The sequence below is a fragment of the Poecilia reticulata genome, chromosome 7, assembly GCF_904066995.2.
Source record: "Poecilia reticulata chromosome 7, P_reticulata-male-v2, whole genome shotgun sequence".
Lineage (NCBI taxonomy): Eukaryota > Metazoa > Chordata > Actinopteri > Cyprinodontiformes > Poeciliidae > Poecilia > Poecilia reticulata.
In genome coordinates this window covers 32,024,158-32,041,062 of record NC_088836.1, presented here as the reverse complement: position 1 = coordinate 32,041,062, position 16,905 = coordinate 32,024,158, and the positions used below count along the sequence as shown (strand labels likewise).

Genomic DNA, 16,905 nt, shown 5'->3' with positions numbered 1-16,905 from the left:
TTGATTCAATGACTTTAGCTGAAATTTGTATGATCATTAAATTTGTCATTACTTGTATAAAGTAAATATGTTGTTTGTAGCAAACTGAATTTCTCGTTGTTAGTGGGCGGGGCTAACACTGCTCAATGCTGATTGGTCGGCAGTTAGAGGATTTTATAGGTGAGCAGGAAATGTTCACCATCAACCTTTGAAGATATAATTAGAACAATTGACCTTGATAATTACACATTTAATCAAGAGATTGGATGTTTGGCAGTTATATAAATAGATACGATGTTTTTATTCAAGCTATCGATGAATAAAATCTAAAAAACCCTTAACTTTGATATTATTGTTAAAAAATTACAAGAGGTTATTATTGAAATGGGCGTTAAATGGGTGTTTAAACTCTGATCTATTAGCAACCGACTGAGCTGCAGCATTAAAACATGGATAGAACTGTAACTACATTAATCAAAGCTCTTCTTCTCTTCAGGGTTTCTGGTGGTGCAGCTCTGTGCTGCCTTCAGGAGAATGGGACATCAGAGCATCATCCATAAAACTTCATGTGGCATTTATTGTTCAAACCAGAGCTTTCAGTGGAAAAACTAAAGTTCCTTTTAATGCCATATGAGACAGAAACATGGATTATATCTTTATATAGACCTGACTATTGATTATAGATTCATAGTTTTACTGGACAGAAATTACAAAGAACAAATCTGGTTCTTATTCAAATCCTAATGAGTCAAAGTGTCATGGAGTCATCAGCCTCATGACATTAACACTGACATGAAAAATAATATTGAAGAAATAAATATATCAAATCTAATTAAAACATAAATAAGTGATCAGTTCTTTACTGTTATGGTCTGTAAGATATATTTATTCTCAGTACTAGATGTGGTCTCAACAAACCCATGGCACTAAAACAATATTATTTTACCTTTTATCTGGAAACAGTGTCTGTTTATTCTTGCCATACAGTCTCTGTATTAATTATTGCTCTAAAGGTCTTGCCATACCAGTTTATTCCTCTGTATTTACTTTAGTTTCTTAGTTTATTCTTGCATTTTGTTCTTCATTCATTTCCATTTAGTTTCCTTTGATTAGTTTTATCCTCTCTTGGTTTATTGCTATGTTCACTTTAGTTTCTTTCCTGTTGCTACATTTATTTTATCGTTTATTGACCATCAGTAATCTTCATTCATCACCTGCTGCGCCGCCTAATCGTCATGTTTCACATCATGTGTTGATTTTTCACTGTTCAGCGTCGGATTCTCTGTTTTTATGCCATAATTCACATCTAGTTCGTCGCTCCGTTTCATGTCCCGTTTCTCCTGTTTCAGAGTTTTGCGCAATGTGAGCGTCTTGTTTTAACCCCTTAAGGTGCAGGGCGGTGGGGAAGCGTATCGATGGGGAAAAGGCAGACTGACATAAACCTTTTAAAACCACTGAAACAATTTCTGCATTCTGATTATTGAAATGTAAAAGTGCTGTGTTGTTCTATCACCCCGTTTCATACCGGACCACTTACAGTGTTAACGCTATAAAATGAACGCTCTCTATCGAGGTATCACCCATGGAGGGATTTCTTTATTTAAATGGGTTCATTTTTCAGAGGGATACAAAGTCAGGGTGTCGTGATTTTAGCTACCAGTAGCAGGAGAACGGAGCTGCGCCAAGAAGCTAACAGAAGCTAACAGAAGCTACAAACACTGAATAGAAGAAGAGCTGCCATCGATACAGCTGCAGCCAAGCATGGTTTAATGTTACACAATACAGTTTTACCAAGTGGCTCAAAGTCTAAACTGGTATTGTTGTTCATTTAAGGTGTAAAGTTTACCTTCGACCAAACGCCCCCCAAAGGCATCCCAGCGCCCCCCCTTTGTAAAAATGTCCGCCAGCGCCCCCTGCCGTCCTCTGAACGCCCCCTAGGGGGCGGTACCACCCACGTTGAGAACCGCAAGATTAGGATAAGTATTTAAACCATCACGAACCACACTCCATACCAGTAAGTGGCGGTAATGCTACTAACAGTTTGTTGCCAACCGCCATAAAACCGACAAGAAGAAGAGGATTTTTTTTTTAATAAAACGTTTATTTACAATAATTTACCAATAAACTGTTACATAATAATCAGGTGAAAGAAGAAGAAGAAGAAGAAGAAGAAGAAGAAGAAGAAACCCCTTCAGGAGACGAGTCGACGGGAGCCTGGCAGTTGGAATGAGCTCAGAAACCTGGGCTCTGAGCTGCGTCCCAGTGTCAGAGTGAGACCTCTGTCCTCTCTGCCCATCTTCGCCGCTGCTAGCCTGCTAGCTAGCAGCTCTCCGGGAACATGGCGGCGTCGCAGGCTCTGTCCGAGGAGGAGTTCCACCGGATGCAGGTGAGAAGGAGCGGCTGGAGGCTCCTCGTTGGTCAGCAGGGTGACTGTCAGGTAGCAGGCACACCTGAAGGGAGCGGCGGCCAGGCGGAGAGTCGCTGCCGGAGGACGTTAGCGCTCCGTGCTAACCTTTAGCCGCTCATCTGGAGCGGGTAACGGAGCTAGCTGGTCGGGTCTGTGGGGCTGAGGATGCGAGGTTGGAGGGTGAAATGCTTTTATCTGGGGCTGTGATGGCCGGAGGGCTCAGACTTAGCCGGGACACCTCTCAGAATTATGAACCCTTTCTATTAGCTGTCAGCTAGCTAGCCTCTGTGCTGCTAACCGTTATGTCTGTCAGCTGACAGTCACCGGGTCTGAGGGATGCAGCTGGCCGTGTTCAGGTCCAGCTGTCTCGGCCACAGGTGGAGCCAAGGGCCGCTGGTGTCGGCATGAACTGGACCGAGGAGATGATGATGGTGTTTAAAGACAAACAGTCATCAGAGTATTTAGTTCCAGGAAAAAGTGAGTCATCAGTCAGGTGATGGTGGATGACCCGACCAGGACATCCGGGTTCAGACGCAATTAGGAATAAGGTTCACTTTCTTCATCAGCCCTCACATGTTGGACGTTTCTGGAAGAGAAAAGTCAGTGGAAGGCAGACAGACAGGCAGGCAGGCAGACAGGCAGGCAGACAGGCAGGCAGGCAGGCAGGCAGACAGACAGACTGGCAGACAGACAGGCAGGCAGGCAGACAGACAGACAGACAGACAGACAGGCAGGCAGGCAGGCAGACAGGCAGGCAGCCAGGCAGACAGGCAGACAGACAGGCAGGCAGGCAGGCAGACAGGCAGGCAGGCAGGCAGACAGACAGACAGACAGACAGACAGACAGACAGGCAGGCAGGCAGGCAGGCAGGCAGGCAGGCAGGCAGGCAGGCAGGCAGGCAGGCAGACAGGCAGGCAGGCAGGCAGGCAGGCAGGCAGGCAGGCAGGCAGGCAGGCAGGCAGGCAGGCAGGGGCAGGCAGGCAGGCAGGCAGGCAGGCAGGCAGGAGGCAGGCAGGCAGGGGCAGGCAGGCAGGCAGGCAGGCAGCAGGCAGGCAGGCAGGCAGGCAGGCAGGCAGCAGGCAGGCAGGCAGGCAGGCAGGCAGGCAGGCAGGCAGGCAGGCAGGCAGGCAGCAGGCAGGCAGGCAGGCAGGCAGGCAGGCAGGCAGGCAGGCAGGCAGCAGGCAGGCAGGCAGGCAGGCAGGCAGGCAGGCAGGCAGGCAGGCAGGCAGGCAGGCAGGCAGCAGGCAGGCAGGCAGGCAGGCAGGCTGGCAGGCAGTCAGGCAGGCGAGCAGGCAGGCAGGCAGGCAGGCAGGCAGGCAGGCAGGCAGGCAGGCAGGCAGGCAGGCAGGCAGGCAGGCAGGCAGGCAGGCAGGCAGTCAGGCAGGCAGGCAGGCAGGCAGGCAGGCAGGCAGCAGGCAGGCAGGCAGGCAGGCAGGCAGGCAGGCAGGCAGGCAGGCAGGCAGGCAGGCAGGCAGGCAGGCAGGCAGGCAGGCAGCGGCAGGCAGGCAGGGAGGCAGGCAGGCAGGCAGGCAGGCAGGCAGGCAGGCAGACAGGCAGGCAGGCAGGCAGGCAGGCAGGCAGGCAGGCAGACAGACAGACAGACAGACAGGCAGGCAGGCAGACAGGCAGACAGACAGGCAGACAGGCAGGCAGACAGACAGACAGACAGACAGACAGACAGACGGGCAGGCAGGCAGACAGACAGACAAACGGGCAGGCAGGCAGACAGACAGACAGACGGACAGGCAGGCAGACAGACAGACAGACAGACGGACAGGCAGACAGACAGACAGACAGGCAGGCAGACAGACAGACTGGCAGACAGACAGACGGGCAGGCAGACAGACGGACAGACAGACGGGCAGGCAGACAGACGGACAGACGGACAGACAGACAGACAGGCGGACAGGCAGGCAGGCAGACAGGCAGGCAGACAGGCAGGCAGGCAGACAGACAGGCAGACAGATCTAGAGACAGGAGGATTGTAGGGAGAAATGGAGACAGCTGGTCCAACATGGAGGCAGCAGAAGAAGATGGAATATTAATGAGCTCAGATGGGGGATTGTAGGTTTCTTGGCAAACATTTTAGTTTCTGGATTAAAATAAATGCCGTTTGAAAGACCTGCAGAAGCTCTCCAGAGGTCCTGGTGAAGAATGTTTTCAGGTCTGAACCTCTGGGATAGTTAAAGTCTTTAACAGTTAGTGCAGCACATCATTTCATATTTCAGCAAAATCTACAACATGCAGATACAGGAATCTAACCTGACATGTTCCCAGGGACTTGGTGTTAAAAGGCCAAACTGGAAGATTAAAGATGTCTGCTGTAGTTCAAGGAACATTTATTTCTGCATTACATCTGCAATGTTAGTCACAGATTAATACTTTTTGTGTCAAATCATACATAATTGGGCTCATAGAAGTTACATTTATTGATAATCTTTTAGAAAATTCCAGATGGAAGTCATGGAAAATTAACTTCAGCACTAAAATTGGCAATTAAATGAATGAGTTGCTGTCAGTCACAGCCTACAGAATTTGAACTAAAATCTCTAAATTCTGCAGGCAGTTTTCTTTCTTGAAAAAGAAAACTAATATATATATATATATATATATATATATATATATATATATATATATATATATATATATCGTTCTGGAACAAGACGGAAATGGGCGAGAGGTGAAAACATGGATCTGTTGGTAACCCTAGTCAGAGAGGCTACATGCAAAGACTGGGAGGACTGGTTAGCTCGACATCCCCAGTCAACACTAACTGCCAAACAACTAGTAGCTCAGTGATCCAACATCTGCTGCCACACCTTGAGATGGACGAGGTACAACACAAGTGCTATGGCAAGGGGGGGGCAGGACGCCAGGTCAGAGGGGGGTAACTTTCTCTAAGCATTCATTGAAGGCTGGATGAGGCCTGGAGCAGAATGTGACTTATGGGCCCCTTTTGTTGCTAAAACATCAGCAGCTCTAACAGCTTCTTGTTGGGGAGAAGCGAGGAGTTTAACTGTCCAGCCTAAAAAGCAATAAGTTATAATCGCAGTTTACTAAATTGTATTTGTAAACTCAAAGATTAAACTCACAGCATCAGGTTGTTGCTATGGTAACAAAGCAATGTAACTATGAATATTGTTCTTTGAAGTTTTACAAAGTAAACTTGCCAGCTCCTTAAAATCTTGCATCTAAATGTTAACCATTTAAATCTTTTAATTTATGTGTGCCTGAACAATTGAATCAATTTATCAGCATTGATCATCTCAATAAACAAACGTTACATTTGTGTATCTGGTCTGTTTTAAATATTAGCGTTTATGGGGCCCCTGAGGGCCGATGGACCTGCTGACTTGATTTGGATTAAACAGAAGTGGAAATTGGTTGTTTTTAAGCTAGTTGTGGGTTTAGATGGCATTTCACTGGAGATGTTTTCCCGTAACATATAATTACACAGCAATACTTTTACATTTACTGTCAACTTGACATCTTTTAATACAAAAACATGGTGGACCGCCTCGACGCCCCGACCACCGGGCTTAGCAAGTTTTCTGTCATGGCATGGAGTCATCCCAGTTTTCCATGTCTGGCATATAACCATTCATTTCATCTTTTAAACTGGTTCTACTGGTCCTGTGTCCAGACAGAGGGATAATCAGTAGCCCAGCATCATGACCTGTTGGTTCTGAAGATCCTGCAGCTTCTCTTCCTAACATGGCGCCTCCTCACCCTGACTCTCACACTGACAGGAGGAACCACAGAGCTCTGTTAGGTTAAAGCTCATCTTCTGAAGTTGGGATGTTTTTCCTCCAACAGGTTCCAGAGGAATCACCTCAAACCAGATGTTGGACTGGATTTTATTTCATTTGTGAATGTTAGAGCCTCATTTTCATCAGTGGAGCTATACAGGTTGAACAAGGTTATTATTCTGGAGAAAATCTCATCAACATCAATATTTCCACTAAATAAGAGGCAAAAAAATATTAGTTTGATAAAGTAAAAGCCTCTCAGACTCTGAGCTCAAAGCACCAAACTATATTTTATATTACAATTAATTTAATTTCACATAATTATCACGGTAGAAGCCATTTGTTTGTTAAATACTTAATGAAACATTTACTGTGTTTGATGTTTGTTGTAAATGACGTAGAGTCATAAAGAACCAGGTAATTAGTCCAAGTTTGTAATTTATTGAATATTCAGAAACTACAGCGGCTCTAAAGGTCAAAGGTGAAACAACCTGAACAGGTGATCAGCTCTAAACCAATCACACCTTTTTACTCTCTCTGTTATTAAGCACAGCCGTTGCTATGGCAACCTGCTGCGCTCCACAAGCCGACCAGAGATTATGTTTAAATCATTCAGTCCGTTACGATATCAGGTTTTCAGGCTCTATATTTATTCAGCATCATTAATAACCTCATGAACTCAGCGGTGGTTGGTTAACTTTAAACTCCTGCTGGTTATTTTAATAATGGAACCGAAACGCACAGAATTGCACAACAACTTGTAGAAACAATAATCACTGAGATTATTATTGTTGTTGGATCATTAATTTGAAAACGTTTTGTTCATTTTGTTGTTTATTAATAAAGTTCTGAACGTTTTCAGCCAATCAGAGGACCTGCTGCTCTCAGCCAATCAGAGGACGCTACATATGAAAAACTCGCAGAAGCTAACGCTACATATGAAAAACTAGCAGAGGCTAACGCTAAATATGAAAACTAGCAGAAGCTAACGCTACATATGAAAAACTAGCAGAAGCTAACGCTAAATATGAAAACTAGCAGAAGCTAACGCTACATATGAAAAACTAGCAGAAGCTAACGCTACATATGAAAACTAGCAGAAGCTAACGCTAAATATGAAAACTAGCAGAAGCTAACGCTACATATGAAAAACTAGCAGAAGCTAACGCTAAATATGAAAACTAGCAGAAGCTAACGCTACATATGAAAAACTAGCAGAAGCTAACGCTACATATGAAAAACTAGCAGAAGCTAATGCTACATATGAAAAACTCGCAGAAGCTAACGCTACATATGAAAAACTAGCAGAGGCTAACGCTAAATATGAAAACTAGCAGAAGCTAACGCTACATATGAAAAACTAGCAGAAGCTAACGCTAAATATGAAAACTAGCAGAAGCTAACGCTACATATGAAAAACTAGCAGAAGCTAACGCTACATATGATAAACTAGCAGAAGCTAACGCTACATATGAAAATCTAGCAGAAGCTAACGCTACATATGAAAAACTAGCAGAAGCTAACACTACATATGAAAACTAGCAGAAGCTAATGCTACATATGAAAAACTAGCAGAAGCTAATGCTAAATATGAAAAACTAGCAGAAGCTAATGCTAAATATGAAAAACTAGCAGAAGCTAACGCTAAATATGAAAACTAGCAGAAGCTAACGCTACATATGAAAATCTAGCAGAAGCTAATGCTACATATGAAAAACTAGCAAAAGCTAACGCTAAATATGAAAACTAGCAGAAGCTAACGCTACATATGAAAAACTAGCAAAAGCTAACGCTAAATATGAAAACTAGCAGAAGCTAACGCTACATATGAAAAACTAGCAGAAGCTAACGCTACATATGAAAAACTAGCAGAAGCTAAGACTACAAATGAAAACTAGCAGAAGCTAATGCTAAATATGAAAAACTAGCAGAAGCTAACGCTAAATATGAAAACTAGAAGAAGCTAACGCTACATATGAAAAACTAGCAGAAGCTAATGCTACATATGAAAAACTAGCAGACGCTAACGCTACATATGAAAACTAGCAGAAGCTAACGGTGAAGATGACTGTCTCGGTCTCAGACGTCATGAAACATTCTGATTACTCATCCAGGACAGTGATCAGTTGAGATATTGACCCCATGACCCCAGATAAACGTGGGTCATGTGACTCAGGGCTCACCTGTGCAGGTAGACCAGTTCCTGCTCTGTAGGTTAACATTTACTGATCAGAGCAAACAAACCGTGGGATCAGTTGCTGGTTCAAACTGATTCAGGACGTTGATCCTTTGCAGAGCCTTCAGTGCAGCTCCACCTTCAATGAGAATCTACTGAAACGTTTCTATACAGACTGATTTCATCTTTGGTTCCAGGAAGAGCAGAGGTTATCGCCATGGTAACAGACTCCTCTACTGATGATGTGTTGCCAGGTTAACTAACTCGGGGTCGGTTGAACCTGACGCCGGCTGGTGAACAGTGATGCTGCGGGCTGCCGTGTTTCACTGGGTCCATGTTAAAGTCTCCAGTTATTCCAGAGCTTCAGACCGACCAGCAGGGGGCGCTGGTTCCTGTTAGCTAACCCCTCTGTGTGTTTTCAGGCTCAGCTGCTGGAGCTGCGGACTCAGAACTACCAGCTGTCTGATGACCTAAGGAAGAACTCTGCAGGTAAAACACCAAGGCTGCCATACCAGCCCTCAGGGTCACTCCTCCTCCACCGTGCCTGGTACCAGGAGCTTAGAACCATGTTAACTTCTGGTTCTGTTTCAGAGCTGAATGCCGTCCGCCTGAAGCTCGGCGTTCTGGAGAGAGACCTAGTCAAAGCTCAAAAGGTGATTGTCTGGTTGGTTGCTGGCTGGTTGCTGATTGGTTGGTTGCTGGCTGGTTGCTGATTGGTTGGTTGCTGATTGGTTGCTGGTTGGTTGCTGATTGGTTGGTTGCTGATTGGTTGGTTGCTGATTGGTTGCTGATTGGTTGCTGGTTGCTGATTGGTTGGTTGCTGGTTGGTTGGTTGCTGGTTGCTGATTGGTTGGTTGCTGGCTGGTTGCTGATTGGTTGGTTGCTGATTGGTTGGTTGCTGGCTGGTTGCTGATTGGTTGGTTGCTGATTGGTTGGTTGCTGGCTGGCTGGTTGCTGATTGGTTGGTTGCTGATTGGTTGGTTGCTGGCTGGTTGCTGATTGGTTGGTTGCTGGTTGGTTGGTTGCTGGTTGCTGATTGGTTGGTTGCTGATTGGTTGCTGGTTGGTTGCTGCTGGCTGGTCTCCTTCTGCCTCTACTGATTCTACTGATCGTTTCTTTTTTTCTTCAGGCTTTAAACAAGAGTAAAAAGGCTCAGGTGAGTTCCCCTCCTGGTTGCTATGGTTACCAGGCGGCGTGACCCCACCCTGACCCCAGGTGTGTTTCTGCAGGAGGTGGATGCTCTGCTGAGTGAGAACGAGATGCTGCAGGGGAAGCTGCACAGCCAGGAGGACGACTTCCGGCTGCAGAACACCACGCTGATGGCCGAGCTGTCCAAGGTAGGGCGACCTCTGGGCGACCTCTGGGCGACCTGAGATGACCCCAGCCTGACCCGTGTCCCTCAGCTCTGCACGCAGATCGAGCAGCTGGAGACAGAGAACCGGCGCCTGCAGGAAGGGGGCGGAGCCTCTGGGCCCCCTGCTGACTCCGCCCGCGGCCCGGCGGACGGGAAGCTGCTGCGGCTGCAGGCCGAGAACGCCGCGCTGCACAAGAAGCTGCGGGGTGAGTCTGGTGGGAGGGTTCTGGAGGTCCGGTCCGTTTCTGACGGATGGGTTCTGGAGGTCCGGTCCGTTTCTGACGGATGGGTTCTGGAGGTCCGGTCCGTTTCTGACGGATGGGTTCTGGAGGTCCGGTCCGTTTCTGACGGATGGGTTCTGGAGGTCCGGTCCGTTTCTGACGGATGTTTCCGGCGCTCCTCTTCTCCTGCAGCTCTCCAGGAGCGTTTCGATTTCGATGGGGAGCCGCAGAGGCCGCCTGTTGCCCACGGCGACCAGAGCGTTGCCACGGAGACGGATGGGCCAGCTGGCACCAACGGAGTCTCTGATGTGGCAGGGGGCGGGGCGGGGGCGGGGCCAGAAGGAACCAATCAGAGGGAGGAACTGGTGAGTACCTGCAGCAAAGCCGGACCACAGAGTTCTGTTCAGTCCGACCCGGTTCTGACTCGGTTGTGTTCCTCAGACTGAGAGCGGCCTGCAGCAGTCAGAGCAGCAGCGTCACGGTGAGTCCCTCTGACTTGCTACATTAGTTATTTTTTAGCTCAAATCAATATTTAATAATATCTCATCAATATTCACGTCTGATAGCGACGTGATGATCAATATTTCCTGAATCGTTTGTTGTTAAACCGTCTCAATTTAAATATTTTCATTTATTTTGTCATGTAAGCCGGTTCCATGTAGATCCACCAGAACCGGGCTTAGTTCTGGTCCTGAGCAAAGCCCAGTTCTGGTTGGTTCTGATGGTCCCAACTCGCTGCTCATGATGCTGAGGCCCCAGACGTTTCCATGGAAACGGATGACTCAATAAACAGAACCGACTGGTCCATTCAGCAGTCAGCAACTGATGAATGGACTCCAGAACCGCTCCAGGTCCAGTCTGAGCAGCGAGTCGGGTCGGGTCGGGTCGGGTCGGGTCGGTCCGTGTTATGGAAAACGTCTCCAGTGAAACGATATTTAGACCCACAACAATAGAATCTTAAAAACAACAAATAAAAAAATCCAATCAAAGTGAATATCCATTATTTTCGCTTCTGTTTAATCCAGATTAACTCAGCGGCTCCATGGGGCCCCCATGGGCTCCCATGGCTTCATGGGCCCCCTGTGGCCCCCATGGCTTCATGGGCCCCCATGGCTTCATGGGCCCCCCGTGGCCCCCAGGGCTTCAGGAGCCCCCATGGGCCCCCCGTGGCCCCCAGGGCTTCAGGGTCCCCCATGGGCCCCCCATGGCCCCCAGGGCTTCATGGGCCCCCCGTGGCCCCCAGGGCTTCAGGAGCCCCCATGGGCCCCCCGTGGCCCCCAGGGCTTCAGGGTCCCCCATGGGCCCCCCATGGCCCCCAGGGCTTCATGGGCCCCCCATGGCCCCCAGGGCTTCATGGGCCCCCCGTGGCCCCCAGGGCTTCAGGGTCCCCCATGGGCCCCCCATGGCCCCCAGGGCTTCAAGGGCCCCCATGGGCCCCCAGGGCTCCAGGGGCCCCCTGTGGCCCCCATGGGCCCCCAGGGCTCCAGGGGCCCCCATGGGCCCCCCGTGGCCCTCAGGGGCCATAAATGCTGATATTTTAACACATAAATGTAACATTTATCTATGGAGATGATCAATGGTGTTAAATTTGATTTAATGCTTTCAGCAGAAATTTAAATATTTTAAATTAACATTTAAATGTAAGATTTTAAGGAGCTGGCAAGTTTACTTTATAAAAGTTGAAGACAATATTCACAGTTAGACTGTTTTGTTACCATAGCAACAATCTGATGTTGTGAGATTAATTTTTGAGTTTGAGCCATTTGTTCACAAATACAAATTAGTAAACTGGATTATAACTGATGGTTTTATGTTGGCCAGTTAAAATCCTCCTCGTCTCCCAGATTAAATCCAACACAGAAGCTGTTAGAGCTGCTGATGGGGCCCCTCAGTCAGATTCTGCCCCAGGCCCCATCAGCCTTGGACCGGCCCTGCAGGATGAGTTAAACAGAAACTGTTCTGGTTGCTGCAGTTTATGGGACGAGTTTCTCGCGCATTAACTTTGACTAAGTGGATAAAGTATCTGATATGGTTTGATGGATAGTGTAACTGGAAAAATAATAATAAAATAGCATAAAACCAGCGTGATGCATGACTATGAGGAGAACACGAAAACCAGGCTGAACCTACATGATGTTATGGTTCGTTAGCCGCCAACCGGGACCTCAGACAAACTGTACAGGGAAGACAGCGCCACACGCTGGGCAGCGTGTTGGGATGGAAACGCTGCACACAGATAAATCCTTCTCAACGCTCCTCATTCCTGTGGTTCACACAGAGCTACACAAACAGAGCTAACACGGCGGGGTGAGACCCCTACCTAGAGTTCTCCAAAGAATCATAATTCCTCACAGGGGTTGATGTAAATGTCCATACAGGTTTGAGTGAAAGGAGGAGGTGATCTGTGCTCAGGTAAACTTGAGACATCAACAGAGGCGCTTGCAATGCAGCTTTACATTTTTTTTAAAATTATTATTTTCCTAAAAACAAAAACAAGCAACACTTAGCATAGCATGGCCGTGGGGCTTGTATAGCGTAGCGACCTGCCAGGCTTATAATCCAGCAGCGCCCCCTGCTGGCAGCTGCTCAGTTCTAACTGTTTGTTCCAGAGCTGCAGCTGCAGATGGAGATGGAGGAGAAGAGGCTGCTGAGGGAGCAGCTGCTGGTCCTGGAGGTACACACACACACACACACACACACACACACACACACACACACACACACTGACACACACACACACTGACACACACACACACTGATACACACACACACTGACACACACACACACTGACACACACTGAGAGCTGCATCAGAGTAACCCCTCCCCTCCCCTCCCCCGCCCCCCAAGGCATCCCGGTTGGCCGACGTCTCCAGGCTGCAGGATGACATCATCAAGGTGAGTCCTGGCTACAGCGAGTCACCTGGAGGTCAGGAGGTCACGATGCGTAATGACTGCTGTTTCTGTTTCAGCTGACGGACAAAATCAAGAAGAAGCAGGAGAGGTGAGGAGCTGGGGGGCGATAGGGGCCCAGGGGGGCACAGGGGGGTGATAGGGGCCCAGGGTGGGGCGATGGAGGGAACAGTGGGGCACAGGGGGGGGCGATGGAGGAAATAGGCGGGGCGATAGGGGCCCAGGGTGGGGCGATGAAGGGAACAGTGGGGCACAGGGGGGGGGCGATGGAGGGAACAGGCGGGGTGATAGGGGCCCAGGGGGAACAGGGGGGCGATAGAGGGAACAGTGGGGGGCGATGGAGGGAACAGGGGGGGGCGATAGGGGCCCAGGGTGGGGCGATGGAGGGAACAGTGGGGGCGATAGGGGCCCAGGGTGGGGCGATGGAGGGAACAGTGGGGGGCGATAGAGGGAACAGTGGGGGGCGATAGGGGCCCAGGGTGGGGCGATGGAGGGAACAGGGGGGGCGATAGGGGCCCAGGGTGGGGCGATGGAGGGAACAGTGGGGGGCGATAGAGGGAACAGTGGGGGGCGATAGGGGCCCAGGGATGGGAACAGGGGGGCGATAGGGGCCCAGGGATGGGAACAGGGGGGCGATAGGGGCCCAGGGATGGGAACAGGGGGGCGATAGGGGCCCAGGGATGGGGACAGGGGGGGCGATGGGGGCCCAGGGATGGGAACAGGGGGGCGATAGGGGCCCAGGGATGGGAACAGGGGGGCGATAGGGGCCCAGGGATGGGAACAGGGGGGGCGATAGGGGCCCAGGGATGGGAACAGGGGGGGCGATAGGGGCCCAGGGATGGGAACAGGGGGGCGATAGGGGCCCAGGGATGGGAACAGGGGGGGCGATAGGGGCCCAGGGATGGGAACAGGGGGGCGATAGGGGCCCAGGGATGGGAACAGGGCCCCTGGAGGCCAGTCTGGGGTCTGCATCATCATCCGTGTCTCACAGCAGAAAAGCTTTAAGGCCTCCTCCCCAGCAGGGGGCAGCCAAGCTGAACTGAGCTTCTCTTCCTGAAGTTGCTCTGTGATGGCTAAAGTTGCTGTAACTGTTGCGTTGCCTTGCAGCTTCCAGCGCCTGCAGACGGAGAAGGAGGCTCTGTACAACGACAGCAGGTCAGAACCGGAGCGGTGCCTGATGGGAGAATAAGCTCTGGATCGGTGACATCACTTCCTGTTGACTTTCTGTGATGACATCATGAATTATTGTGAAAGCTGAGGGTTAAATCTGCACATTAATTAATTTATTTAATATTAATGAGCATTCATTGTTTTTATTCTCTGCTTTAGAAGGAAGCGTCCAATCAGAACACAGTATTCTCTGAAAACGGGTCACAGATAAACTGGGCCCAGTTTACAGAAACGGGCCCGGTCCAATCCGGATAAACAGAACCGGTCCGACCCGCTGTGTCTGTGTTCAGGACGAAGATTGACGAGATCAACCAGAGGAGGGAAGAAGAAGTGAAGGCGGCCAACCTGCGGCTGCAGAAGCTGCAGTCAGACCTGACGGCAGCCAATCAGGTGAGAGCGCAGACTGTGACATCATCAGTGACGTCACCAACCCATCCGTTAGCAACAAGGTGTTAGCAACAAACGGCCTCCATGTTTGTTCAGGTGGCAGTGGAGCTGAAGGAGCAGCTGGAGAGCAAAGAGACGCAGCACCAGGCAGCTCTGCAGGCCCTGAAGGACCAGGTAACTACTGCCCCGGGGGGCAACTACTGCCCCCGGGGGGCAACTACTGCCCCCGGGGGGCAACTACTGCCCCCGGGGGGCAACTACTGCCCCCGGGGGGTAACTACTGCCCCCGGGGGGCAACTACTGCCCCGGGAGGTAACTACTGCCCCGGGGGGCAACTACTGCCCCCGGGTTGCAACTACTGCCCCCGGGGGGTAACTACTGCCCCCGGGGGGCAACTACTGCCCCGGGAGGTAACTACTGCCCCGGGGGGTAACTACTGCCCCGGGAGGTAACTACTGCCCCGGGGGGTAACTACTGCCTCGGGGGGTAACTACTGCCCCGGGGGGTAACTACTGCCCCGGGGGGCAACTACTGCCTCGGGGGGTAACTACTGCCCCCCAGGGAACTGCCTAGTTGGCTGCCTTTCTGCCTCTAGTGAATAATTTCTCTGCTTTCGTGGAGGAACTGAACCGGGTTCTGGTTCTGGTTCTGGTTCTGGTTCCGCTCTGCACCCTTTCTCTCTGCACTCACTCTTCTTCTCCTTTCCTTGGCTGCCCTCTCTGCCGCCCCCTGCCTGCGGTGCTGCAGGCGGCCGATCGGAGCGCGCTCAGTCAGGAGCAGGTGGACGCCGTCCTGCAGGAGAGCGATGCCCTGAGGACCAACCTGGCCGCTCTGGAACAGGTAACGGCGCCGCCCACCGGGCCGCTGGACGCCCTCCGTCCAGCGGCCCGGTTCCTGCAGAGCCTTCGGGGTTCTGACCGCCACTGACCTGTGTCCAGATCCAGACCGCCAAGACGCAGGAGCTGAACCTGCTGAGGGAGCAGCAGGAGGCGCTGGCGGCCCAGAGGGACGACCTCAGCTCCCAGCTGCAGGTAACGCCTGGCGGGTTCTGACCGGCGCCGCTGACCCGACCCCGGCGCCGCTGACCGACCCCGGCGCCGCTGACCCGGCGCCGCTGACCGACCCCGGCGCCGCTGACCCGGCGCCGCTGACCGACCCCGGCGCCGCTGACCCGGCGCCGCTGACCCGACCCCGGCGCCGCTGACCCGACCCCGGCGCCGCTGACCCGACCCCGGCGCCGCTGACCCGACCCGCCTGTTTCCCCGCAGGAGTCCAGCTTTGCCAACAGGAAGCTGCTGGAGCAGCTGAACGAGGAAACGCAGGAGAAGGAGCAGCTGCTGGGGGAGCTGGAGGAGACCAGGAAGGTAGGAGCACAAGCAGACACACCTGCAGGTGTGTATTGATCAGCATTGATCAGTATTGATCAGCATTGATCAGTATTGATCAGTATTGATCAGCATTGATCAGTATTGATCAGCATTGATCAGTATTGATCAGTATTGATCCACTGCATTGATCAGTATTGATCAGCATTGATCAGTATTGATCAGTATTGATCAGCATTGATCAGTATTGATCAGCATTGATCAGTATTGATCAGTATTGATCCACTGCATTGATCAGTATTGATCAGCATTGATCAGTATTGATCAGTATTGATCAGCATTGATCAGTATTGATCAGTATTGATCAGCATTGATCAGTATTGATCCACTGCATTGATCAGCAGTGATCAGTATTGATCAGCATTGATCAGTATTGATCAGTATTGATCAGTATTGATCAGTATTGATCAGCATTGATCAGTATTGATCAGCATTGATCAGCAGTGATCAGTATTGATCAGCATTGATCAGTATTGATCAGTATTGATCAGTATTGATCAGTATTGATCAGTATTGATCAGCATTGATCAGTATTGATCAGCATTGATCAGCATTGATCAGTATTGATCCACTGCATTGATCAGTATTGATCAGCATTGATCAGCATTGATCAGTATTGATCAGTATTGATCAGCATTGATCCCTCCAGACGGCGGAGAAGCGGAAGGCCATGCTGGACGACATGGCGTCTCAGCTGAACCAGGTGAAGTCTGACCACAAGGAGGCGCTGTCTGACCTCAGGCTGCAGCATGAGAAGGAGGTGAGAGCAGCTGCAGGTTTCTGGCCTCTACTGACCCCTGAGGTCCAAGCATTACTTTGACTGGGCCGCCTGAAGCTGATTGGTGCGTCTCGCCCCTCAGGTCCTCGGCGTGAGAGCTCGCTATGAGAAGGAGCTGCGGGTTCTCCACGAGGAGAAGAACCGCTCCGAGGAGGAGATCCGGCAGCAGCTCAAGGAGGAGAAGGTTCTGGTTCTGGTTCTGGAGCAGCGGACCCATCCGGGCCGGAGGTCTGACATCCGGTCTGTGTTTCAGGGCCGGACCAGAGAGCTGCAGGGCCTGCAGCAGCAGCTGGAGGATCTGCAGCAGCAGCTCCAGGCCATGGAGGGAACCAGGGGCTGGTTCGAGAGGCGGCTGAAGGAGGCCGAGGTGGGTCCGGCCCGGAACCGG

General features: G+C 50.6%; 1 protein-coding gene across 1 annotated transcript; it reads left to right on the top strand.

The window, feature by feature from the left end:
• Positions 1-2,154: 2,154 nt before the first annotated feature.
• On the top strand, positions 2,155-16,905 carry gripap1 (GRIP1 associated protein 1; the record flags this gene model as incomplete). The annotated part of the gene is made up of 20 exons (XM_081608523.1): positions 2,155-2,365; positions 8,734-8,800; positions 8,903-8,964; positions 9,441-9,467; positions 9,541-9,648; positions 9,715-9,871; positions 10,079-10,251; positions 10,328-10,367; positions 12,496-12,560; positions 12,735-12,782; positions 12,857-12,888; positions 13,905-13,952; positions 14,258-14,357; positions 14,451-14,528; positions 15,102-15,194; positions 15,293-15,385; positions 15,623-15,718; positions 16,389-16,499; positions 16,600-16,701; positions 16,771-16,905. Coding segments are annotated over exons 1-20 (1,683 nt in total), but the record flags the coding sequence as incomplete, so codon positions are not given.